This window comes from Nicotiana tabacum, chromosome 12, assembly GCF_000715075.1.
Source record: "Nicotiana tabacum cultivar K326 chromosome 12, ASM71507v2, whole genome shotgun sequence".
NCBI lineage: Eukaryota > Viridiplantae > Streptophyta > Magnoliopsida > Solanales > Solanaceae > Nicotiana > Nicotiana tabacum.
In genome coordinates, this window is record NC_134091.1 from 10,991,582 (window position 1) to 11,017,188 (window position 25,607).

General features: G+C 36.4%; 6 protein-coding genes, 1 long non-coding RNA gene and 2 other non-coding genes across 14 annotated transcripts; 3 read left to right on the forward strand and 6 right to left on the reverse strand.

The window, feature by feature from the left end:
- Positions 1-5,103: 5,103 nt before the first annotated feature.
- Positions 5,104-5,574, reverse strand: LOC142167007 (uncharacterized). The gene has a single exon (XM_075227157.1). The coding sequence runs from the start codon at positions 5,572-5,574 to the stop codon at positions 5,104-5,106; it is 471 nt and encodes a 156-aa protein (XP_075083258.1).
- A 1,093-nt stretch (positions 5,575-6,667) lies between these two features.
- LOC142167008 (uncharacterized) lies at positions 6,668-7,644 on the reverse strand. Its single transcript, XM_075227158.1, has 3 exons — positions 7,615-7,644; positions 7,088-7,552; positions 6,668-7,003 (listed from the first exon to the last, which is right to left on the reverse strand). Exons 1-3 carry the CDS (start codon positions 7,642-7,644, stop codon positions 6,668-6,670), a joined length of 831 nt encoding a protein of 276 aa, XP_075083259.1.
- Positions 7,645-11,323: 3,679 nt separating this feature from the next.
- Positions 11,324-14,393, forward strand: LOC107769488 (tubby-like F-box protein 5). Of its 4 annotated transcripts, XM_075227572.1 has the most exons (5): positions 11,324-11,872; positions 12,351-12,731; positions 12,818-12,905; positions 13,196-13,352; positions 13,439-14,393. In XM_075227572.1, exons 2-5 carry the CDS (start codon positions 12,375-12,377, stop codon positions 14,106-14,108), a joined length of 1,272 nt encoding a protein of 423 aa, XP_075083673.1. In that variant the 5' UTR covers positions 11,324-11,872; positions 12,351-12,374; the 3' UTR covers positions 14,109-14,393. The 4 variants fall into 4 exon arrangements, with proteins under 4 accessions (XP_075083673.1, XP_075083671.1, XP_075083672.1 ...); XM_075227570.1 differs by lacking the exon at positions 11,324-11,872 and having other exon boundaries at positions 11,908-12,731; XM_075227571.1 differs by lacking the exon at positions 11,324-11,872 and having other exon boundaries at positions 11,908-12,731; positions 13,454-14,393.
- A 1,789-nt stretch (positions 14,394-16,182) lies between these two features.
- On the reverse strand, positions 16,183-17,196 carry LOC107769481 (uncharacterized). Its single transcript, XM_016588702.2, has one exon. The coding sequence runs from the start codon at positions 17,194-17,196 to the stop codon at positions 16,183-16,185; it is 1,014 nt and encodes a 337-aa protein (XP_016444188.2).
- Positions 17,197-17,713: 517 nt separating this feature from the next.
- Positions 17,714-19,345, forward strand: LOC107769482 (CBS domain-containing protein CBSX3, mitochondrial). Of its 2 annotated transcripts, none has more exons than XM_016588703.2 (6): positions 17,714-17,865; positions 18,090-18,402; positions 18,505-18,586; positions 18,763-18,836; positions 18,918-18,978; positions 19,055-19,345. In XM_016588703.2, exons 2-6 carry the CDS (start codon positions 18,097-18,099, stop codon positions 19,195-19,197), a joined length of 666 nt encoding a protein of 221 aa, XP_016444189.1. In that variant the 5' UTR covers positions 17,714-17,865; positions 18,090-18,096; the 3' UTR covers positions 19,198-19,345. The 2 variants fall into 2 exon arrangements, with proteins under 2 accessions (XP_016444189.1, XP_016444190.1); XM_016588704.2 differs by having other exon boundaries at positions 17,736-17,865; positions 18,039-18,402.
- A 54-nt stretch (positions 19,346-19,399) lies between these two features.
- Positions 19,400-19,595, reverse strand: LOC142167611 (U2 spliceosomal RNA). The gene has a single exon (XR_012697706.1). It is a non-coding gene; the product is annotated as a U2 spliceosomal RNA (small nuclear RNA).
- Positions 19,596-19,988: 393 nt separating this feature from the next.
- Positions 19,989-25,302, reverse strand: LOC107769484 (uncharacterized). Its single transcript, XR_012697187.1, has 3 exons — positions 25,038-25,302; positions 22,878-22,927; positions 19,989-20,266 (listed from the first exon to the last, which is right to left on the reverse strand). It is a non-coding gene; the product is annotated as an uncharacterized LOC107769484 (long non-coding RNA).
- On the forward strand, positions 22,938-25,031 carry LOC107769483 (protein RADIALIS-like 6). Of its 2 annotated transcripts, none has more exons than XM_016588705.2 (2): positions 22,938-23,792; positions 24,698-25,031. In XM_016588705.2, the coding sequence occupies exons 1-2, from the start codon at positions 23,554-23,556 to the stop codon at positions 24,723-24,725; spliced, it is 267 nt and encodes an 88-aa protein (XP_016444191.1). In that variant the 5' UTR covers positions 22,938-23,553; the 3' UTR covers positions 24,726-25,031. The 2 variants fall into 2 exon arrangements, with proteins under 2 accessions (XP_016444191.1, XP_075082238.1); XM_075226137.1 differs by having other exon boundaries at positions 22,938-23,774.
- On the reverse strand, positions 25,295-25,367 carry TRNAA-AGC (transfer RNA alanine (anticodon AGC)). The gene has a single exon. It is a non-coding gene; the product is annotated as a tRNA-Ala (tRNA).
- Positions 25,368-25,607: the final 240 nt, after the last annotated feature.

Genomic DNA, 25,607 nt, shown 5'->3' on the forward strand with positions numbered 1-25,607 from the left:
ATAATAATTAGTTTTTTTTTTAATTTAATTTTAAAAAATAAATTATGCATTATGTATTGTTAATATTAGTAATTCTTTTTGAATCTATATATTATTAAAAGAAGAAGAAAAATCCTCCACATTAAGCCAAGTAGCAGCCTCACAATAGGCCATTTGGCAATTTAGGACAAAGTTAGTTAGGTTAGGTAATAATTAGTTTGTTTTTGAATTTAATTTTTAAAAATAAATTATGCATTATGTGTTGTTAATATTAATTACTCTTTTTGAATTTGAATTTAAACATACTTAACAATTTTTTATACGAAAATAATTATTTTTTACATATTTAAAATTATTTTTATTTTACGCCCAATGTCATCTTTCAAGTTTGACACTCAGGATAATCTTGTTACAGCTACCAAAGCTATACAAAATTTCATTCGCCGACGTTCTTCTATAGATAAGGAATTCAACTACTTATACTAATGAAGACATTACTGCAGAGATTGAGGAAGGAGATTGGTCTTCTGGTATTTCTTTAGAAATGCAAGGCAAGTCTTCTACTAATATAGAGGCGTTGTGTGATAGAAGTAGATATGAAATTGTTGAAAAATATTATCATGTATGAGTGACTTTACTTATTATTTCATGGTGGATTATCAATATATAGTAATTTGTGGAATAAACTTCTAATTCATACTGAATGATGTATTTTGATAAGTAATTAATCATCATGTAACAATAAGTAATTATACTAGATAATATTATATACTTTGGTATGTAAAATTGATTTAAATCTTTAATATGGTTGTTTACTTTATGTTTTATATTTTTATTAAATAAAATAAAAATAATAAAAGTCTCTTACGATAAATATTTAAGTTTATTTTTCTCTTTAAAAGAATTATAAGACCTTGGTATTATCCTTTTTGATAATTTGACACTCAAAAGTACTTTTTTAGAAAGATTGGCCAGAAATAATTTGTTTACCAAATATTATAAAAAGTACATCTTAAATGAATTGGCCAAACACAAACTGTTTTTTTTCAAAAGTACTTTTCAAAATAAGCAGATTTTGGCAGCTTGGCCAAACGGGCTCTTAGAAACACTTTTTAAAAATTTGACCAAATACTGATTGATGTTCCGAAGTGATTTTCAACAAATTAATTAGTCAAATATAAATTGTTTCCCACCAAAAAAACTTTTGAAAAAAAATACTTTTAAAAATAAGTTGAATTTAAAAACTTGGCCAAACAGAATATATCACACTGGTACCAATGCTCGCACAAAAAAAATCCCCAGTGCCAACTTAGGGGCGACTCAACCGATCTCGTGGCCTAAGTCGAAACCATATTGAGAGGCTTTTAAATTTATTTTATAAAATATTTACACTAACAAAAAAATTGCTTTTTAAACAATAAATTTATCATTTAAGACAAAAAATAACGAATTTAAAAAATAAAAATTGGAAGAAGAGCACAAAAAATAAAGTGGTGGACTATCGGATGTTGAGGTCCACAATTTTTAATTTGGCTATCATCACAAACAAGAAAAAGAAATAAACGTACATAACGCAATTGCTTAAGTTTTACGCCTTAATGGTGTCAAAAATATTTACTCTTTATGTTCAATTTAAGCGATAATTGTAGTTCATCCTATTAAGTAACACTTAGTGGTGAATATCTAAAATAAATTATAAATAACCTAATATAATATGTCGAATTACACTAAAAGAAAACATGTGCATGAATACTTTTGTGTTCATACAGTTTCAAAGAACATTGTAAAAAAGATTTATTATGTGATCGATATATATATAACTTAATAAAATAAAAATTAAAAAGTGAAGCAAATATACTAATTAATCAGTGAAGAAAATTATCATAATTTATAAACTTATTGGTATAAAATAACTTCAATTAAATAACAAAAAAATATACTATATCACGTCACAACCCAATTTAGTATTATGACCAGCACTTAGGAGCAAGTACCCCCAAGTAAGCCCCATCGGTAATTTACATAAAATCGGATAGAGTTTTCCCTGTTTTTGGACTATCCCAAAAATTTTCTTGTCTCAAATCAACAACCAAGAATCCTAATATCAATCCAAACAACAATAACTTTATCAATTAACCTGAACAAATATCTACCATTAACCCACTAATAGCTAGAAATACTAATTCATCTCCAACTTTGATAATAAAGAGCGATACTCAACATAAATCTATAATGACAAAAGAATACTCATGACACTAAAAGCATGACTATGAAGCGACTCTAAGAGTTCAAAGAAAAGACCATAACAATAAATAAAATCTCCGCCCACGCGAACAAGTGCGAGGCTCACCAAGAACTATCAACATGTGCGCTCTAATTAACGAAATCCTCGCCCGCATCAACTGCTGTCTCTGTAAAAAAAAAGTAGCGGTGAATGAGTCGCTAGCTCAGTGAGTAATAACACTTAACCACAACCGTTTTTATTGGGGACAAGTCAGAAAACATGCTAGTATATATATTAAACAGAAAATATCATAAGAATGCCCTTTCAAAAACAATAAATAATAATCAGTCTCATCATGTTTTTCATGTAATATAAATCAATTGACAATTCGGTAATAAGCTCGGTAAATATTGTGTAATATCAATATTCATGTTTGGGAGGTTTCAATGAATGAATCATGTAATCGGTATAACTGTAGACTTCTTCGCAAAAAGTCAAATATAACGGTAGTCCCTACTCGAGGGAAATCGGTAACGGTACGCTACTTCTACCTTCCCACTAGCGAGGGCTATAACTGTACTCGGTAATTGCAAGGTGCACCAGGTCAAACGAACCCGCCGTTAGCTACGGGATCCTTCAAAGTCTACTCCCATTTATACTTGTCTCTGTAATCTGTATATACTCCTAAAAAAATATTTTAAAATAATATAGGGCATTTCAGTTCTTATCAAATTATGTAATTTCATTTCGATAATCGTAAATTCAAGTAACGGTAAAACATATCTAGTGACAACAAGAATATTTTAAAACAACGGTAATCATCTCAAATAACTATTTCGGTATCATATCAAGTAAAAGACTTATCCCACATGCAACTCAAAATAATCGGTAATATATTCATATTAAAAAATTATGTGTAAATCATGTAAGTTATGAAAACATAAATTGCGCTAAGATTACTACTCACAGTACTCGTGTCGAAATACCAAATGCTTCACCTCGAGCAATTCGTACAAATTCCTCCAATCAATCTATAATTATATAATATCGATCTCATGTTAATTTCCTTGTTTAGGCTAATTCATAGCTAATTTAGAATACCCAACCCTCGAGGTTTCATATTTGACTCTTAAATTCGTCGAATTATATTTACCCACATATGAGTAATTACTAATCTCTCAACTTTTTAGCTTATTCATCTAATATACTCGCTTAATTCATGAAAAGTCTTATGGATTTTCTCTCAATTCCCTAACCTCCTCTTTTTAACTTTGAATCAAATCCCAATATTATATTTACTTAGTCCCGCAAGGAATCATGTATATAAAAATTACTATTGTTTCAAAAGAAGGAAAACTATATGTAATTGCCTGGATCTTATCTCTGAGACTAAAGAAAATATGCCAATATTTAAATGGAAACTATATTTTGCACTGAGGCAACGCCAGAAACTTTCCCCCCTTTACGTATTCCCTGTTCATGCCTCTGTCACGATATTTGGGGTTTGCAGAAGGGGATTTTCTCTTTTTTTTCTAACCCTTTTAGCTTATGTCACGTTAATGGGCTAAGCCCACTTACTTGTATTCTTTCTTCTTTTGTTTGTTTGTCTTGCATTATTTATTTATTTGTTGTTTCTTCATCTTTTTCTTTTTGCAATTTACTTATTACATTCTCCCCTCCTTATGAAATTCGGTCCCCAAATTTAACTCAAGTACGTACCTATAGACTGAAATAAATAAGGATACTTGACTTGCATAGTATCTTCCACTTCCCGTGTAGCTTCTTCAACTGTATGGTTTCTCCATATGACTTTCACGAACATAATTTCCTTTGACCGTAGCTTTCTTACTTGTCTATCAACAATAGTCATCGGCTCCTCCTCGTAACAATTTCTCATCAAGCGGTATAGTCAGCGCTTCAAGCACCTGAGATGAGTCTGATATACGTTTTTTTAGCATTGAGACATGAAACACCGGATGAATAAAAGACAACTCAGGAGGAAGTGCCAAACGATAAGCCACAGCTCCCATTCGGTCTAGTATCTCATACGGTCCTATAAACCTGGGGCTCAGCTTGCCTCTTTTCCCAAACAGCATCACACCTTTCATAAGAGAGACTCGTAGGAACACTTTGTCCCCAATTGTGAACACTAAATCTCTTCTTCTCTTATCTGCATACGACTTTTGTCTGCTTTGAGCAATGAGCAATCTCTGCCTGATTAATTGGACCTTGTCAATAGATTCTTATACTAAGTCGGGTCTCCATAAGTTAGTCTCACCAGCTTCAAATCATCCGATAGGAGAACGACATCTTCTACCATACAGTGCTTCGTACGTTGCCATTTGAATACTGGACTGGAAGCTATTATTGTAAGAAAATTCGGCTAAAGGTAGATAAGCATCCCGACTACCTCCAAACTCAAGAATGCAAGCTCTCAACATATCCTCCAAGATCTGTATAGTACGTTCAGACTGCCCGTCTGTCTGTGGGTGAAATGCAGTACTAAGATCTACTCGTGTACCCAATGCTCCTTGAAAAGATTTCCAAAAGTGTGAAATGAACTGTGATCCTCTATCAGAGATGATGGATACTGGAACTCCGTGAAGTCAGACAATTTAGTTCATAAATATTTGTGCATATCTTACTCCACTATATGTAGTCTTCGCTGGCAAAAAGTGTGCTGATTTTGTCAATCAATCTACAATCAACCATACAGAGTCATAACCTCTAAGGGTTCGTGGTAGACCAGTGACAAAATCCATAGTAATTCTTTCCCATTTCCACTCTGGAATCTCAATTTGTTGTAATAGTCCTGCGGGTTGCTGATGCTCAGCCTTGACCTGCTAACAAGTCAAACAACTAGAAACAAAGTTAGCAACATCTTTCTTCATACCTTCCCATCAATAAAATTGCTTTAGGTCATGATACATTTTTGTGGATCCAGGATGTATAGTGTATCTAGAGTTGTGAGCTTCTTTAAGAATAGCATTCCTCAACCCATCTACGTCTGCAACACATAGCATGTCACCCATTTGAAGAACACCATCACTTTCAACAATCATATCCTTGCTTTTACCAGCTAAGGCCTCATCTCTGTATTTGCAAAATTGCTCATCCTTATATTGGGTGGCCTTAATGCGCTCAACTAATGAAGACTTAGCCTGAGCACAAGCCAACAATGCCTCTGAACTTCCGACACTAAATTTGATACCTGTATCTTCTAGTATCTGAATATCTTTAGCCAAAAGTCTCTTTGTAGGAGCTATATGTTCCAAACTCCCCATAGATTTTCTGCTCAATACATCAGCCACCACATTGGCTTTTTCAGGATGATACAAAATAGAACAGTCATAGTCTTTGAGTAGTTCCATCCACCGACGCTGCCGAAGATTTAGATCTCTCTGCTGAAAGATATACTTCAGACTTTTATGGTCAGTATAAATCTCATAAGTTTCGCCGTATAGGTAATGCCTCCAAAGTTTTAGAGCAAATACCAGCAGCCATCTCCAAATCATGTGTAGGATAGTTTTGCTCGTGCTTTTTCAATTGTCTCGAAGCGTAAGCTATAACGTGACCGTTTTTCATGAGAACACATCTTAATCCCACTTTCGATGCATCACAGAACACCGTAAATCCTCCAGAACCTGATGGCAAGGCTAATATAGGTGCGGTTGTCAGACACGTTTTGAGTTTTTGAAAGCTCTGCTCACATTCTTCCGTCCACTGAAACCTTGCATTTTTCTGTGTTAGATTAGTTAGTGGCACTACTATTTTGGAGAAATCCTGCACAAAACGCCTGTAATAGCCTGCCAAGCCTAAAAAACTACGAATCTCTGTAGGAGAAGTAGGTTTGGGCCATTTCTGCACAACTTCTGTCTTCTTAGGATCTACCATAATTCCATCATTGGATATAACATGCCCCAGAAATGCTACTGAGTCTAGCCAAAATTCACACTTCGAGAACTTAGCATAAAGCCGATGTTCTCGCAATGTCTGCAACACAGTCTTGAGATGATTCTCGTGTTCTCCTTGACTATAAGAATATATCAGGATATCATCAATAAATACTATTACAAATCTATCCAGAAACGGCTTGAACACCATATTCATTAAATCCATGAATGCAGCTAGAGCATTAGTCAGTCCGAAAGGCATCACAAGAAACTCATAGTGCCTGCATCGAGTTTTGAAAGCAGCCTTAGAAATATCTTCATCTTTGATTCTAAGCTGATGATAATCAGAACGGAGGTCAATATTTGAAAAGTGGGCAGCTCCTTGTAACTGATCAAACATGTCATCTATACGAGGCAAAGGATATTTATTACGTATTGTTATCTTGTTCAACTGCCTGTAGTCAATGCACATTCTCAGGGATCCGTCTTTCTTCTTTACAAACAGTACTGGTGCACCCCATAGAGATATACTCGGTCTGATAAAACCCTTAACTAACAAATCCCGCAGTTGTTATTTTAGCTCCTTCAACTCGGCTGGTGCCATCCGATATGGGGGTATTAATATGGGATATGTGTCAGGTGGCAAATCAATACCAAGATTTATTTCTCGTACTAGAGGCAATCCTGGTAAATCCTCAAGAAATACATCAGAAAATTCTCTCACTACTAGTATGTTTTCTATACTGACTGTTTCCTTTCTTGTGTCATTTACAATAGCTAAGAGACCCAACCAACCTTTTTTCAGAAGTCGTTGAGCCTTCATAAAAGATACAACTTTGCAAGTCTCTGGAACCTGACCCCTTTTTAGAACAAAACTGGGTTCGTTTGGTATCTCAAACTTAACTATCTTTGCATGACAATCAATGATAGCATAGCAAGAAGATAACCAATCCATTCCCATCAGCATGTCAAAGTCAATCATATCAAGTACAATAAGGTCAGCTAAAGTATCCCTACCCTCAACCCGAATCTGACAAGCAAGATACACGTATTCAGCTAATAGAAACTCTCCAACAGGAGTAGCAACTAGAAAAGGATCATTCAATAGCTCAGGCTGTCTACTAAACCTTAAAGCAAAGTACGAGGACACATAGGAGTGAGTAGATCCTGGATCAATCAACGCAAGTGCATCAAATGAACAAACAGAAACAATACTTGTAACCACTGCATTCGAGGTCTGAGCATCCTGTCTAGTAAATGCAAAAACTCTCGCCTGACCTCTACCAGCATTCCCTTGTCCTTGATTCACATTAGAATGATCTCCAGCACCTCGACCTTTATTTCCTGTACCTGTAGCACCTGAAGTATTATGAGTAGTCTGAGTAGGTGCAGCTGACTGAATAGAAGCATGGTTGAAATTTCTCGGAGGCTGAGGGCAATCCCTCAAGTGATGTCCCTACTGGCCACACCGAAAGCACTCTCCAGTTAGAACACGACATTGGCCCAAATGTGATCTACCACAGGTCTGGCAGACTGAAGTAGTGGCATATATCTGCCCAAAATTACGATGTCCAGATAATGATGGTCCCCTAGTACCCTATCTGTAATGTGGTCTGTATGTGGACAGTGAAGACAGGTGTGTCCCTGTCTGAGAACCCTGTTGTTGTTGTCCCTGATTTTCTGCTCTTCGATTTTTACTAAAACCGCCACTGAAAGACCCTCCTGTCTTGGCCTTCTTACGTAAATCAATAGTTGCACGCTCATCGCGTCCCTTGTTTTCAATCTTTCTAGCAAGGCCGACTGCATCAAAGTAGGATAAAGTCTTCATATGTGGGGCTACTGCAGTGTATAAATGACCAACCAATCCATCAACAAACCTCTGAACTCGAGCTTCTTCGGTAGGCACTAAGTAAGGAGCATATCTAGCCAGCTTACAAAACTTGGTGTTATATGTTGACACATTCATATCTGGAGTCTGAACCAATCTCTCAAAGTCTCTAGCATATTTTTGCATCAGGCTGTCTGGAAGAAAATGATTCACGAACAACTTAGTGAACTCGTCCCATGTCAGTGGTGTTGCTCCTGCTGGCCTTCCCAGCAACACAGTTTCATACCATGTATTGGTCATATCCTCTAGATTGTATGCTGCGAGATCCACGGATCTCTCGCTAGAACATCCTAGAGCATGTAATGCCTTGAGTTTCCCATCCAAAAAACTTTGAGGATTTGCTGAATTATCAGAACCTGTGAATTTTGCTGATTTCAATTTCAGGAACTCTTGTAGGGATACTTCCTTATTCCCGAAAGTCTGAGTCTTTGCAGGTGTTTGTGCCTGTGAAGTAGCCTAAGGAGCTGAACTTCCACCCTGAGTAGGCACCAATGCCTCTAACACATTCAATAACCTTGCTACTGCGTCTGTAGGTAAGGCAACAGTAGGTACAACAGTTGGCACTGGTAATGGAGCGTCCTGAATCCCCTGTTCTTGCACTTGATCTGGCATAGTAGTTGGGGTTGACCTATGTTCCCAACTTCAGGTTGAGGAGCAGTCTGTCTTCTAGTTTGATGAACCCCAACTTGACCGCCAGCCCGGGTAGTACAACATCCAGCACCACGTCCAGCAGATGATGGTATGCGTGTCCTAGCCATCTACGAAAGAAATACTCCAAAGTCAATCTCAAGGTTATCTCAACGCACGATCAAAGAATGAAAGAAGGGAAAACATTCCTAGATGTTCAGTAGCCTCAAGATCATAAGTATGGGCGCCTAAATACCCATGAACAAGACTCTACTAAACATTGCTCCATGACTCGAGACTTAAAGCCTAAGCTCTGATACCAACTTTGTCACGACCCAATTTAGGATCGTGACCGGCACTTAGGAACAAGTGCCCCCAAGTAAGCCTCATCGGTATTTTACAGAAAATCAGACAAAGTTTTCCCTATTTTTGGACTATTCCAAAAAATTTTCTGTCTCAAATCAACAACCAAACATCCTAATATCAATCCAAACAACAATAACTTTATCAATTAACTTAAACAAATATCTACCATTAACCCACTAGCAGCTAGAAATACTAATTTATCTCCAACTTTGATAATAAAGAGTGATACTCAACATAAGTCTATAATGACAAAAAATATTCATGACACTAAAAGAATGACTATGGAGTGACTCTAAGAGTTCAAAGAAAAGACCATAACAATAAATAAAAACTCCGCCCACGCGAACAAGTGTGAGGCTCACCAAGAACTATCAACTTGTGCGCTCTAATTAACAGAATCCTCGCCCGCGTCAACTGCTGTCTCTGTAAAAAATAGCGGGGAGTGAGTCACTAGCTCAGTGAGTTATAACACTTAACCACAACCGTTTTTTTTGGGGACATGTCAGAAAACATGCTAGTATATATATTAAACAGAAAATATCATAAGAATGCCCTTTCAGAAACAATAAACAATAATCAGTCTCATCATGTTTTTCATGTAATATAAATCAATTGGCAATTCGGTAATAAGCTCGGTAAATACTGTGTAATATCAATATTCATGTTTGGAAGGTTTCAATAAATAGATCATGTAATCAGTATAACTATGGACTTCTTCGTAAGAAGTCAAATATAACGGTAGTCCCTACTCGAGGAAAATCGGTAACGGTATGCTAGTTCTACCTTCCCACTAGCGAGGGCTATAACTTTACTCGGTAATTATAAGGTTCACCAGGTCTAACGAACCCGCCGTTAGCTAAGGGTTCCTTCAAAGTCTACTCCCATTTATACTTGTCTCTGTAATCCGTATATACTCATAAGAAAATATTTTAAAACAATATAGGGCATTTCGGTTCTTATCAAATTATGTAATTTCATTTCGATAAGAGGTAAATTCAAGTAACGGTAAAACATATCTAGTGACAACAAGAATATTTTAAAATAACGGTAATCATCTCAAATAACTATTTCGGTATCATATCGAGTAAAAAACTTATCCCACATACAACTCAAAATAATCGGTAACATATTCATATTAAAAAATCATGTGTAACTCATGTAAATTATGAAAATACAAATTGCGGTAAGATTACTACTCACAGTACTCGTGCCAAAATACCAAATGCTTCACCTCGAGCAATTCGTACAAATTTCTCCAATCAATCTATAATTACATAATATCGATCTCATGTTAATTTCCTTGTTTAGGCTAATTCATAGCTAATTTAGAATACCCAACCCTCGAGGTTTCATATTTGACTCTTAAATTCACCGAATTATATTTACCCACATATGAGTAATTACTAATCTCTCAACTTTTTAGCCTATTCATATAATATACTCACTTAATTCATGAAAAGTCTTATGGATTTTCTCTCAGTTCCCTAACCTCCTTTTTTTTTTAACTCTGAATCAAATCCCAACATTATATTTACTTATAGCCTATTTGGTCAAGCTTATTTTTGGGCCAAGCGTGTTTTTTTGGCCAAAATTACAAATTTAGGTGTTTGGCCAAGGTTTTGGAAGGAAAAAAGTGCTTTTGAGGAGAATCAGAAGCAGTTTTTGAGAAGAAAAAAAAAGTAGTTTTTCTCCAAAAGCACTTTTCTGAGAAGCACTTTTGAGAAAAATACACGTAGAAGCAGTTGTCAAAAGCTTGGCCAAACACCAATTACTGTTCAAAAGTGCTTTTCAAATTAATTAGTCAAACACAAACTGTTTCTCGCCTTTTGAGAAAAACACTTCTCAAAATAAGCTAATTTTAGAAGTTTGGCCAAACAGACTATTAGTCCCGCAAGGAATCATGTATATAAAAATTACTACTGTTTCAAAAGAAGGAAAACTATATATAATTACCTGGAGCTTATCGCTGAGACTAAAGAATATATGCCAATGTTTAAATGGAAAATGTATTTGGCAGTGAGGCAACACCAGAAACTTTCCCCCCTTTTCGTTTTCCGTGTTGATGCCTCTGTCAAGGTTTTTGGGATTTGCAGAAGGGATTTTCTCTTTTTTTCTAACCCTTTTAGCTTCTGTCACGTTAATGGGCTAAGCCCACTTACTTGTATTCTTTTTGTTTTTGTTTTTGTTTGTCTTGCATTATTTATTTATTTGTTGTTTCTTTGTCTTTTTTTTTGTAATTTACTTAACTATCCATTATTTAATAGGAGATATTACAACCCTTTCCTTGGAATTGCGTCCTCCTCTGAATTATATAATATACAATATACAATAATAAGAAGAATTTAAAATAATTTTGAATTTTGGAGGCAACAGCTTCACTGCCAGAGCCGCCCCTGCGCAAACCTTTTAAATTTAACGGGCTGAAAAAATAGCGGAAAAGTAAAAGAAAAAGAAAAAGAGAAAAAAGAGCAGAACTTTCGGGATCCAATTAGCGGACGTGGCGCCGCTCACGGCGGTGTTCCCGAAGCCGGTGGGGGTAGTGCTGACAGCAGTGGCGGTTGTGCCATACAACGCTTCGCACGATCTCTCATTTCGAAGTACAAAATATTATAGAACTTATATTTAAATCACAAGAATAAAAATTGAAACTTGAGACTGGTAAATTTGGCATTTAATTGGTTTAATTCATGAATTAATACTATCCTTTGTATTCTACCAAGACGTTGGAACTCTTAACAAAACTTACGAACTTATGCATACAATTGTACCGGCAAATTGGCGTTTCGTTATTTCCGAAGTTCGATTGTGCTTTGTATTTGGGAGACATCGGAACGTGAACGGCTTTAGTGTATCAGTTCGTGTTTCGATTTTGGATCAGCGAAATTCGCTAAATAGGTATTTGCATCCCTCTGCATTTGAAGTAAATTAGCGGCTTTTTCTTCTCACCTCTTTTTCTTTTGTTGTTGTTGAGAAAATTGTGGACTAAATTCGAAATTAAAATGCTGAATTTTTTGGTATTTTAGATATTTCAATATTCTCCCTATCTAAAAACTAATAGTATATGCTTAATTCCACATTTTCTCATCAAACGTTTGATTTGGAAGAAAAAGTTGCACACATTTTGTATTTTATAGTAATAATAGTTTGTTTGGCAAAGAATTGTTGGATAATGTGGCTATTATTTTCAATTTAGAAGCTTCTTTGTTGAGAATTTGAACATCAAAAACTAAGCTTGATGTATGGTGCAAAAATTGGAGTTGGAGGCAATTCTTTTGCATATTCAGTAGTGTGAGATATAGACTTTGATGTTCCTTTTGTTAGTTCAACATTACCTTTTTTTAATGTATCCTTTGATTCCATGATTATTACTCAGCAAACGAGTTGTCGAGGGAATGAAATGGCACTGAAATCAATTATTCATGTGCTTAAGGGAGTAGGAGATAATGTAGATAGCAAATCAAAAAAGCAAGCCGAGAGGAAGTGTGTATTGAGCCGTGGCAGGTCATATGTGGCTCCTGAGAGGTTAACATCCTCTCCATGTCTATTCGTTCAAGAAAGTCCGTGGGCGAGTTTGCCACATGAACTGCTGTTTGACATAATCCAAAGAATAGAGGCCAGTGAGATTACTTGGCCTGCCCGTAGAGATGTAGTTACTTGTGCCTCTGTGTGCCGGTCCTGGAGGGAAACAACCAAGGAGGTTGTTAGAACTCCGGAACAATGTGGGCTGCTGACTTTTCCTACGTCGTTGAAGCAGGTAGATTGGATGTTGCATTATTTTCTTGTTCGTTTAGCTGTTTATTAGCAAACTGACCCTGATTTCACTTCTTGAATTCCTGTTAGCCTGGGCCTAGAGATTGTCCAATTCAGTGCTTTATAAGAAGAGAAAGGGCAACATCAACTTTCCGATTATATCTTGGCCTGAGTCCTGGTAAATTATGATACTCTCACCCTCCACTTTGTTCTTGATCTATCAATTCGAGTTTATTACTCTGACTTTCTAATTATATTTGTGGTCAATCTCGTTGCTTTCCTAATAAATAGAAAATGTATGTACTTTGTACTTTTTTCTCCCTCCAGTTGTGATTCAGTTCCTACATTTCTTCCTGATATCATTGATTCCAGCTTAAGATACCTTATCGAACACTACTCTTCTGTCTCACTGTTATTACACCATCTTGATGATTCAGATGATAACTTGTGAGAAATTATCTTATATAGGTCTGATGATTTCAACATATTCAGCTCTTTCAGGGGATGCCAGTAAATTGCTATTGACGGCAAAGAAGATTAGAAGGGCCACATGCACTGACTTCTTAATATCCATGTCGAAAGATGATTTTTCCCGGGCAAGTGATTGTTATGTTGGGAAGTTAAGGTTGGTATGAAGCTTCATCTTATTCTTTGTCTTAAGAAAAAAAAGGCCAGATTTCCCTCCTGCTACTAATTGCTTCCATTGATCAGGTCTAATTTTCTCAGGACTAAGTTTGTCATTTATGACGCTCAGCCACCATGCAATTTATTGATCCAGTCCAGTGGTGTGTTACATAAAAAGTTTGCTATGAAGAAGGTAGAGCCAAAGCAGTTATTTGGAAATCACAATGTGGGTACCATTTCTTATGAAGTCAATGTTCTACGTACAAGGGGGCCAAGAAGAATGCGGTGCACTATGCATGCGATCCCTTTCACTGCAATTCAAGAAGGTGGATCTGCTCCTACACCAGCAACTTTCAAAGAACACGTTCAGTGCAATTCATCTTTAGTATCAGCAGTTTCAAATAGGACAGTCCAAGATTCTATTTGTAGTTGTTTTGATGAGCCAGTTGAAACAATTCAAAAGAATACAGAACCTTTGACTTTGAGGAATAAAGCTCCAAGATGGCATGAACAATTGCAATGTTGGTGTCTGAATTTTAAAGGCCGTGTTACAGTGGCCTCTGTCAAGAATTTTCAGCTGGTGGCCTCCTCTGGCACATCCCAGGGCATCCCAATCACAGAACTAGAAAAAGTAATCTTGCAATTTGGGAAGATAGGGAAAGACATTTTCACCATGGATTACCACTACCCTCTATCGGCGTTCCAAGCATTTGCAATCTGTTTAAGTAGCTTTGACACCAAACCTGCTTGCGAGTAGCCTCTTTTTTTTCTTTTTCTTTTGGCTACTATTACATGCCATTTTGTGATTTTGTCTTCACAGTTGTGTATATATATCCTTTTTTTTAGCCCTCTCCTTTGGAAGGATCTTTTATGTGCAGGCATAGGAGGCATAGGTTATTGTCTAGTAGGAATTTGGCTGATATGCTTCTAGTGCATGCAGTATTCTGCCTGCAAAAAGTGGCAATTCTGTTGTATTCTTCAGCATGCTGTACTTATTCGAAAATTCTGTCAGTTCGCAAGAAGTAATTTGCCCTTTAACTAACATAGTGACGTTCTATCTTCTCCTTTCTTTTTTTCCCTTTTCTTCTTCTTTCCCTATTTTTCTCTCTTAATCAGATTTTGGCTAATCAGATTTTGACACTGATGCTTGCATCAGGGTAGGCTGCCTACATCACACACCCTTGGGTGCGGCCCTTACCGGATCCTGCGGGAACGCGGAATGCTTTGTGCGTCGGGCTGCCCTTTTAATCAGATTTTGGCTAATATTCACATATGCACATCAAAACGAGGCAGTAGAACAACATTTCATAACTATCATGTTTCATATATCACAGCCATCTCAATTGCAGTTGCTTTAAACATGGGTTATTGAGCATATACACAAGGATGTTTAACTTCTAACAATTACATGTATTACAACTGTAGTTTTCAAAGAATCTCTATCTCGTTATCATTACTCTTCTCCATGCAGCCAACATGGCAACCAGGGTTATCTGGATCAGAATCACTTGGTTCAAGGAAAAGGCCTTTGAGGCATCTTCTTCTGATCTTTGGCTCGTATGTAAGTTTCTGGGCAGGGGTTACATTAAATTCAGCCTTGTGTGCCTCAAAGGGTCCTGTTCTCTCACTTGATCTTATAGGTTCTGAAGGCATACAATAGAACAACATATGTATACCTGGATTTTTTGCCTCAATGGCACTGTCAAATGTAATTGAGTTGTTCATGCCCTGCACGTTGCAGTTTAGATATGCCTCTATTTCTTGATCGTCCACGATCCTTGCATCTTTTGGTCGTCTTCCCACTGAATTTCCCTCTGCATCTGTGGTTGCATCGGCACTTTCATCTGGATTCAGTTTGTAGCCTCTGCGAATGTGGATTGCCCCTTCTTTTCTGGATGAGTCAGAACCAAGTTGCATAGATGCTCCTCTATTATCACCTGCAAGTGTGATCACACTCACCGGTCCGTCTTCCAAATTTTGCTTGCCCTCTCCAACTGCCATTCTATGAATAAGCTTCGAGATGTTATCTTTTACCTCTTTGTTAAGGGGTATGTCTTGTTCAGTGGAAACCGCAGTTTCCTTACTGGAACTACTGGCAATTGTTTTGTTCTTTGGCTGAGATAAAACTGTTCTTGTATGTTTTCTGTTAGAGACATTAGAGACAGGGTTCACCCGAATCTGATTGTTATTAGAACTGGCTTGCTGCTCTGTATATGCTTGCTTTGATTGAAAAACAATGCCTGGCTGCTTTTTGGATGTCAGGAAACCACCAATATTTTCTCCTGCACCATAGTTTTTATCCCTCATCTCTTGCATAACTTCCTTCACTTCTCTAGTTTCCTGGATGTTTGTCTCTGACTGTGTCACCATCATAGGTTTGCCATTGATTTCTGAAGAGTCTGATATCTGGGATGGTTCTTCGGTAATGCCTCTAGTGGATTTCACCTCTGATAGTTTTAAAGGTTGCATTATTTTTTCAGGTGACCTAACTTTTGCTTCAGTGTCAGATATGGTCTCCTTCTTGGGAAGCTCCATTTGTTCTGACTGTGGCCGAATTGCTGTGAGCTTTGGTTCTTTTCCATAAATTGATGTAAGTGCTTCAGTGGATTTGGAAGAAGGTTCTGAGCTGTCTAATTGTTTCAGTGGAGATGTTGGCTGAGCAATTGTCTGATCCTTTTGTTGCATTTGAGAGGTTATACCAGATGGAAGATTTGAAGAAATACTCTGGCTTGCAGGAGGAGGTACCTTTGAGGTTAATTGGTCCGTTGAGAGGACTTGAGGATCCTTGCGTGTTGGGGAGGATATCGGGTTCATTTCTCGTGATTGAGGATCTAAAAGAATTGGAAGCAAGGGCACGTGAGAATTGAAAACTGCTCCCTTGTGGATTGGCAAGAAATCGAAGGTATCAAAGGTAAGAGTGGAACATCAGATGGTGAGGCTGGTTGAGAACTGATCCCTTGCTGTTCTTGAGATGGTATCAATGGTTGAGACTCAGTTCTGGATGCCCGAATTTGAGAAGAGGGTGAGGGAGAAACTCCTGGAGGACTAGATGGTCCGCTCTGAGCTATTGTGGATGTTGGGGTGGTGCTTATGGTAGTGGTAGGGGTTTGAGTTTCAGATTTTGAACTAGCTGGAGCATTTGCTGGTGTAGAGTTTGAGGTCGATGGCTGGTTAGGGGCTTTGCTTTCAGCTAAAGGTTGAGGAGGAATTGGGGTAGTTTCAATTAAAGGGCTTGTGCTTGTGGTGGAGAGCTGGATAGGGGCTTTGCTTTCAGCTGAAGGTTGAGGAGGAACTGGGGTAGTTTCAGTTAAAGGGCTTGTGCTTCTGGTGGAAGGCTGGCTAGGTGCGTTCATTTCAGCTGAGGGCTGAGGTAGAGGCGTAGGAGATGTTGGTGTTGGGGTGATTGTACTGGTAGGGGCATCATTACGGCTTTGAGTGCCAGCTGAAGGTTGAGCTGGTGAAGAAGGCTTTGCAGATGTTGTGGTTGAGGTGGCGCTTGGTGGCTGCTTGCGAGTTGGGTTTTCAGTTGTAGGACTGGAGGACGGCGTACTGCTGCTGGAGGGCTGTGAAGCAGCTCTTGAGCCAGTACGAGTTGTGGGAGCGCGACTTGTTTTGGTAGTAGGCTGAGTGGATGGTTTGCTTGCAGGTGTTGGAGCTGGAGATGGAGCAGGTGCAGGTGCAGGTTGTGACCAAGGAAGACGGAAGCGGAATGTGGATCTTCGTTCCATTTTACTAGGATAAATGTTATGAAGCAAAAGAAATTTGTTGTTCAATTGTCCGATGATGATATTCAACCAGTGAGAAGCACCAATATATAAAGGTTTGCTTTTGATACCTTTGAACATTTCAAGACTTAGAATGTCTCAGCTTGCCTTCTTACCTTCACCTTTTGCTTCTTTTCCTCTCACCGCAGGCAACTTTTCTCTGGAATTCCTATAATGAAATTTGCCTTATGGTTGAGGTTTGCATCTAACTTTGTTTCTTCTCTGTGTGCATAAGCATAATCCACTTAAAAGTGTTTTTTGGCCATTGTTTAACTCTAAAATGCAAAACCATTTTTTGCACAACGTTTTTCATAATATTCATTTTATGTAACTTGAATTTCACAGAAATGCCACGACCAGACAATGAAATAACTCTCAACCATATGCAAAAGCCAGCAATATGAAGGCAAATTGTTTTATTTCATTGTTAAAGAATATCTCTGCAGGAGGCAAAGGAAGAGGGAAAAAGAAGAAACTAAGCCAACTGTGAAAGAAAGCAGCAACTAAAAAGCTATTTTCCTTTAAAATAGTCGATTACCTCTCCAAGAAGGAAAGCATTAGAAGCAAAATTCACATTAACAAACTTGGACTTACCTGATTTAATAGTTCAAGAACAGAACACAAGAATGGAACTCATACAAACAACAAAGGGGAGAGTGCTCTTCCTTCTCTTGTGACTCTATCAAGTACAGTATAATCAATTAGCTAAGACCAAATTGCCAGTTGAAGATTTCTTTTCCTCATCTTAAGGTAAGTTCTTCCATTTCTCAACACTGAGAACTACTTTATGTCTCAACATTCATTTTGATGAAAACATAAAAGCACATTTATTATTTCTTGAAAAAGACAGATATAGCGAATAATCATTTTATCACGTTTGTAATGCACTTACCAATAATCATTAGTATCTCTATGGTTACCAGATACAAACAAGTGACCTATAAGCATTTGATAGTGTTGTACCATAATCACAGAAACGCAATGCAAGGTCTTCTTCGAATGGTTAGATCATGTCATGAGAAGCTCAAGGTTACAATTCTACAGAACTCGCAGCTCAAAAGCACAAGTGAGATGAACAAAATATTCGCAAGATTTGGACGTGTCATCTCCTTCCCCACGACGCAAAACAAGGAAGCTAATGCCATAATGGTATCACAGTCCACAATGCAGCAAAAAGGGTTAGAGAATACAAAAGTATCTGATGTATTACTGACAAAGGATGGAGAAGAAAGTGGTTCATGGCTTTGTTGTCGGACAAATGACACAGTTTTTGATGCCATCAAACAAGTTGGTTGCTAAAACTTCAACATAACCATAGAAAGTTGATGTTTATTTTGTGACGGACATACAAATAACATTGCTAATATGATGATGGTGACAAATTTGCAGATGGCAGACAATAACATCGGATCTTTGGTGGTTCTAAAGCCAGGAGAGAATCAACTGATAGCTGGAATTATAACAGAAAGAGGTAATTAGCCTTCCAAGTCACATATTCTCCACAGATAGACGAGGCTGCAAAACTTTCTATTACACAATTTGTTTAGAAATAGACATTTTGCTCAATTAGATAAAAATGTTGAACTTCTTCATCTATACTTCAGAGAGTTTCTTAAATGTAATTTTTGTTTTTTTTAATGAGAGCAGACTATCTGCGGAAGGTAATTGTGCAGGATAGATCATCTAAATACACAAGAGTGGGAGATATTATGACTGAGCAGGTACCCTATATATTGTCTTCTTTGTTTATTTGGCCATCTCATTTCTGTTTTTTCTGCTCAATATTCCTACCTTTGCAACAGAGCAAGCTCATAACAGTCACATCCGACACAAACATTCTTCAAGCGATGCAACTCATGAGTGGTAAATACTACTACGTGTTCAACTAATGGAAATAGATATGATTTAAGGAAAATGATCGAATGTTTTATGATTACAGAACATCACATACGACATGTTCCAGTGATAGACGGAAAGGTGGTAGGCATGATTTCTGTTGCAGATATTGTCAAAGCTGTGGTGGAGCAACAAACTGGAGAAGTGAACCAACTGAATCAATTCATTCGAGGGGATTACTACTGAAAACATATTTAGCAAAGCTACTAATATCAAAGTTGCTTGTTGATACTCTCAGCTGATACCAAACCACTACTGTCATTTTCTCAGTGTATTGCTTCATATTACTGGGCACAAGTTTAATAAAAATGTGTAACATAAAATATTTACTTTCTTTCTCTTCTATCAAATAAATAATTAAAATTCGTAAGACTTGAAACTTGATTTGGAGGGGTGCGCCAGGCCCGTGCAATAGTGCAATGCATGGGCGACGCTCGAGAGCCTAGGTAGCAAGCTACCTTAATGGACTCTCCCCTTAAAAAAATTGAGTTAATATCGTGTGGGCCGATGACCCACATACCAGATATTAAACTGATAAGAACAGATACTACACTTGATCTTAGCCAAAAGGCCGAGAAAGGTATGCTTGATCGAAATGACGGGCCTTTTATTTTATAGCGACTCTCTGCTGTTTTCTTATTAGCATCTTCAGATATGGGAGCTGCTTCAGCAAAGCTTAAGGTGCTAATCTATATGTATTATCAAACCAAATTTTATGAACAAATTATGTTCATATCTGAGACATATAAATGTAAAATACGAAAGGAGGGATTACAAAGAAACTAAGGAACAGTGATTAAAGCAATGATGTTTTTTTGGAACTTACTGTCAAACATTTTAATGAGTTTTTGATATCCACATAAGGTCAGGCTGTTAAAAGGTCAAGTAATTGCCTGAATTGTTATTCTCTACGGCGATCAAATTCTCTATCTTGGAGAATAATGATTGATGATAAATGAAGTTAAATAAACCTGAAAGAACATAAGAATTCATGGCATTATATTACAAAGGGATGTTGATACTTTAAAAATGTCCCTAAAGCAGGTCATCCATACATAGCATTCCCTATATTATTTATTATTCACCCAATAGTATATAATTTCAATATTATTATTAACAATCCTTACGGATAATGTCAACATAACTAGTACATGAACCAAACTACCTTAATACATATTCTTATCAAACTTGGGCTTCTTATTTACACCACGAATTAGACACCAGTGAAAGATCTTTATGTTTTATGACCACCAACCTGCGCATATTGCAATATAAATATCACAAACCAGTTAAAGAAAGCAATAATTTCAATAATTTTGACATCTCTTAGAAAATTGTCTTTTATTTCTAACCACTGAATACCAGAATCCAATAATATACCACTAGAAAGCTAGAAAACATTCCTCAAAAAGACATGCTGATTCTGCATATCTTAATTTCCTCTTTGGAATTCTCCTTTTACCAGCCATTTGCTTATCAGACCTTAAAAAAGCAAAGAGAATAAGACAAGAAAATTCTATTCTGATCAAAAGTATGCAAGTGCTCAGCATATTACTGTTATAAACGCTCTCCTTAGACGGACAATTGTTCTAATTCACAGCTATGCACACACAAGCGCCCACATTTGACTCAGAAAAGAAGAAAACATATCCAGAATATAAAGTCATGACCACTAATCTTGCATTAGCTAAGGTCTCTTATCTAAATATAAGATGAGAAGATACTTCTCCTGCATCTATCTTTTTATCATTTGGAACATTTCATCACCCACAAAAAAAAAAAGGAAAGAAAAATAAGGAAAGCCACCTGCTTATTCTATTTGTTGCAAATTTCTAAGTTGATTCAATCACACTATATATTGATTTTTTCAACAAATTACACTTCTCTTTTTGGCATATCCAAAGATTCCAACCTTAGTGTACTCCTCAAGCTTTTACTAGCATAGGACTGAACAGTTGTTAAAAGGTCTAATCTCAGTCCTCTGATCTTTGAGAAGTCACAGATAACATCTGTGTTTTACATAGGAGTAAGACTTTTCTCTTTGACTAGAGATCGATATGTGCCAGATTTGTTTCATCTTGACTGTTAAACATACTTTCTACCAGATAATTGAAACAAATTTTTACTTCATTGCAGGTTCGAACATTGTTGATCTCGAGTCAATAATTTCCCACAGAAAGTAGGCCTTAGTTCATTATTCTAAATAAGAATAGAAGCATACCCCCTCTCTACTTTATAGCAGCTAATTTTTTTTGGATTATTTTGATAGACCATGTTTTGAAACAGAATGCAAATAACTACATTAACTTGCGACATCACAAAACAAAATTGCAATTAAACTAGATAAATTCATAATTAATATATAAATAAGCTTATCAAAAACCTTATGGTCATGCTACTTTGAGATTGAGAAACCAGTGATAAGTTGCCAAGTATACATTCTATTACATAGATTTTTTAAATGCAGAAATGAGGATATTCTGGACATCTTCAATCAAGTTTTTAAAGAAAAAACGAATGCTATGAGATTGTAGGGGGGAAATACATGGTTTTCAAAACCAAAGGAGGCTTCAGGCATTTTTTCCACATAGGAGTTAACATACAGTTCAAAAATCCGGGGTGGGGCGGGGCTGGGGGTAAAACGCTTTGCCTCATAATTGTTATTTTTGGACTATTATTATTTCCTTTTCTTTTGGGGAGTTTACCGCGATTATCTGATACCTGTAACTTTTAGTTTACCATTGATTAAGTGGGGAAGGGGTGGAAAACTTATTGTACCTTGGATACACCATGTAGAAGGTATTCTAGATAAAAGGATGGGGTATTATCACTTTTATCCCGCACCAGAAACTATTTACGTCTGGTAACCGAAAAAGTGTATAAACTTGTATAATTTTTGTATATAACATACAAAATGTATATATATATATATAAATTTTATACATTTTTTCGGCTATTATTTTTATAGCGGCTATAAAATGTCATTTTTCCTAAAAGGATTCTTAAATATCAGACACATTGTTGCATAACGGCATAGATTCCTACTGTAGTTTTTTTGCTAGAATATAAACTACTATGAGATTTGACAAAAGGTATCCCTCCACCTCATTCATATGGACAGGCAGTATCTCAAATGAAAAAGGTGTCAAAGCAAGTGGTGTAAAAGGGACAATTCTCCCCTTTTTGGCAATTTTGAGAGGCTTTCAGAACTACAACTCTGACTCAAAAATAGTTCATCTCAGAATGACAAACTCCTCAATATGATCTAAACTGGAAAAACCATTGTCGTAGAAATTAAAAGTTCATTTTCTCCTTTAAGCACAAGGCAAAAACTACCATAGCAAAGAAACAGAAGAAGCAATACATCTTGGAAATGTTTGTCCTGTTTCTCTATTAGAGTGACTACAAAGCAGAAATTATTTTGGAAACTGAACTAGTAGCTGCAGGAAATCAAGATGGCTGACTATATATAGCTCGTGCATCTGGACATAGATTTTTGATACTGGTTTTGAAAAGAGTTTTAGGGTCAAATGCTAGTCAGTTTCATACTAGTTGACTTATATTTCCTTATTAGTTAAAACAAATAACAACACCAGAACGATAGTATAGGAGTACAAGAGAGAATAAGTACATAAAACACGCATAGGTTAGCTAATGAAGAGGGAAATCAATCAATCATGGTTAAAAAGAGAAACACTCATCACACAACAGGTATTCTCAGAGTTTTACACCATGATAACCCCGATAGTACCTACACGTTATGTTGAAACACAAAAGGAGGGAAATTCAGAAGACGCGGTAATAGAAATAAGCACAGGGTGACTCCATTTGTAGAGGGGAAAAAAACATAAGCAGCAGCCACTTGCCTGTTCCAACTTGCAACTCGGAATCATAATTTGATACAGCAATAGGCAACCTAATAGTTATAATCATTTAAATGTAAGATGATAAAACTTATAAAACAATGAAATTGAGTTAATGCATAACATTAAACACTTAGTCTTTTTACTTTGTTCATAATTGTTATCATCGATCAAAACACAAAGATCAACAATGCTTCGGTCAATGCACACATTGTCAAAAAATGGCCGGCAGACAACAATTGAAGGCGAAGGGTAACAAATGGTTTTCCAATTGAGGCAGAATTTAAGCAACATGTTGCAACCTAAAGATGGCAAAATATCTTGATAATTGTTTTTCGGCCTAAGATATTATAACATTGGCGTGTCTATCTTAGCCATAGAATTGGAATTAGGGGATCTAATCTCCTCCAGCTGGGTGAATTTCTTATCTGATCCACCCGCTGATGGTCACAAATACTATTTTCTTATTCTTCCTCCACCTATTCCTATTAACATTACTTCAAGAATCATGTATTCTACCTCCCCTAAAAGAAAACGAAATATTCGCCAACTTGCCACAAACCAAGACCATCTCCTCCAGCTTATAAGGAACTAGCTAGCTTAGCATTATCTTGTCCATACCATTCACTTGAGTACTTGACTTTGCTAGCTCACAACCCTCTATCCCTATTAATCAATAATGGCCTCATGGACTACAAGGCAAAACAAGAAGTTTGAAGAGGCTTTGGCTTTATTTGACAAGGAAACTCCTGACCGCTGGCATAACATTGCCAGGTGTGTAGGTGGAAAATCAGCAGAGGAAGTGAGGAGGCATTATGAGTTGCTTGTGAAGGATATCATGCAAATTGAAAACGGCCATGTACCTTTACCTAATTACAAAGCCGTTGAAAGCAATAGCAGGTATGCCAATGAACAAAGGTATAGCAAATCTATACTCTCCACACAACCAAACTAATCTTTTCATCCACATACAAGTCAATGATACATTCTGTATTTTTAAGGCTAAGCATTTTGTTATATCTGCCAAACATTAATTTTCAGAAAGATGATTTAAGAAACACCATCAAAATGTTATCTTTTAACGCTTGTTGACAAAACAAAGTATGTGACACTTGGTAACTTTGAAAATTGACATACCTTGTATAGATTCCATATGTTGTTATTCTCTTATTTCTGGTACTGCTTATTAACCACCTTTCCATTTTTAGTAACTTTAAGTCAAAGGCTAGTCACACTCCTTGTTAAAATAAAATACTGACCCCTATATTGTAAAGAATAAATGCTTAAAGTTTCAACTTTTTGCAAGTGGAAAGTTTAGAGATGTCTGCACATTTACCTATTAATTAAGCTTCTAAATAACTAAAACGAATCCTACTTGTTTTAAATCACGTGCATAAGTCCTACATCTTGATCCCCTACCACTTCATTATACAAAACACAATTGTTTAACAATTGTTTCTAGTGCTGATAATACATATCATCACATGATGCAACAGATATTTTATGAGCTCCTCACATTAATTCCTCGATAATCCTTCAGCAATCCCAATTAGTCACTTCTCGACAAGATAATTTCAGCAGCACTTACAATTGAAAGAAAACACCTTCTGTGTAAGCAGCACTAAGAATATAAGCCAAAAGAGGACTAATTAAGAGTTACTTCTAATAAAGTTGGACGAATCTCTGAACTCAAATTGATATTGTTTTGCTGCATTTCAAATTTTCTTAAAAAGAAGAAATAGTGTTTGTTTCTCAAACAACTAAATAATGCTTATTTCCTCATCATTGATCAATTCTTTACATGGCTATTTCTTATTGAACAGGCTTCTGAAGAACCTGAAGCTACGGTGAGAACAAATTTGCAGCCAATGCTCAATAACATCACATGTTCTCCATTAAATGTCAAAGCATTTAAATTGTGAATTCATGTCTGAGTTTATGAAGAAAGCAAAATGTATGACTACATTATTGTCCATCTCTAATCCATTTAACTTCGATCTTAGTGTGTAATGTTTCTCAAATGTATAATATATAGATATATATAATGTCTGCTTCACTTCTATCTTAGTGTATTTTATTCCAAAAATCAAACTAAAAATACACGCTTCAAAATAAGAACATTTTAATTACATGAATCAAACAGGAGAAGGTAGTACAAATTACCTCTTGACTGGATTTTCAACCTCATACAACCCTATACCAACTGAGATGCGAAGAAAAGAAAGAATAATCAGCGAGTTTTCGAATGCCAAATGGTTCGGTGCGTAAAACTTAGTAAAAATTAAATGACTTAGCTCTTGAGAAGACGTTAATCAAGCATTTAAACTGTGGAGATAAAGTAGCCGGGCGACGAAATTCCTAAAATTGTGAAGCTAACCAAAGGGGGAAAAACACACTGACGCAAGAGATGTAAGCAAAAGTGGAGATGCGGGGTATCGATCCCCGTACCTCTCGCATGCTAAGCGAGCGCTCTACCATCTGAGCTACATCCCCTTTGTTGTTATAATACCCTGGTCAAAATCATAATCAACAAAGATTAAAATAAATTACAATTTTATCCAGTGTGATTAAAACCAAAATTTAGAAAAGTAATCTATCTATATATTATTATAAAAGTACGAATAATTTATGCTAAATGTTGAACGACTAAAATATCCTCGAAATTTTAATAGACTTTTATGCCCTTAAAATTTTGAGTTAAAGATGGATTTAGTTGTAATATTCCAAATATTA

Bases quoted from the DNA above. Each gene is read 5' to 3' on its own strand.
- LOC142167008 (XM_075227158.1), bottom strand. From the start codon at position 7,644: ATGCCACTACTTCAGTCTGCCAGACCTGTG. The intron at 7,553-7,614 runs GTAGATCACATT...TGTGGCCAGTAG, and splicing joins TTCAGTCTGCCAGACCTGTG to GGACATCACTTGAGGGATTG. The intron at 7,004-7,087 runs GTACTTGATATG...TGTCATGCAAAG, and splicing joins ATACTTTAGCTGACCTTATT to ATAGTTAAGTTTGAGATACC.
- LOC107769481 (XM_016588702.2), bottom strand. From the start codon at position 17,196: ATGTTCAAAGGTATCAAAAGCAAACCTTTATATATTGGTGCTTCTCAC.
- LOC107769482 (XM_016588703.2), top strand. From the start codon at position 18,097: ATGCAAGGTCTTCTTCGAATGGTTAGATCATGTCATGAGAAGCTCAAG. The intron at 18,837-18,917 runs GTACCCTATATA...CCTTTGCAACAG, and splicing joins GAGATATTATGACTGAGCAG to AGCAAGCTCATAACAGTCAC. The intron at 18,979-19,054 runs GTAAATACTACT...TTATGATTACAG, and splicing joins AGCGATGCAACTCATGAGTG to AACATCACATACGACATGTT.
- LOC107769483 (XM_016588705.2), top strand. From the start codon at position 23,554: ATGGCCTCATGGACTACAAGGCAAAACAAGAAGTTTGAAGAGGCTTTG. The intron at 23,793-24,697 runs GTATAGCAAATC...CTTATTGAACAG, and splicing joins AGGTATGCCAATGAACAAAG to GCTTCTGAAGAACCTGAAGC.
- LOC142167007 (XM_075227157.1), bottom strand. From the start codon at position 5,574: ATGGAACTACTCAAAGACTATGACTGTTCTATTTTGTATCATCCTGAA.
- LOC107769488 (XM_075227570.1), top strand. From the start codon at position 12,336: ATGATTATTACTCAGCAAACGAGTTGTCGAGGGAATGAAATGGCACTG. The intron at 12,732-12,817 runs GTAGATTGGATG...AATTCCTGTTAG, and splicing joins TTCCTACGTCGTTGAAGCAG to CCTGGGCCTAGAGATTGTCC. The intron at 12,906-13,195 runs GTAAATTATGAT...TATCTTATATAG, and splicing joins ATATCTTGGCCTGAGTCCTG to GTCTGATGATTTCAACATAT.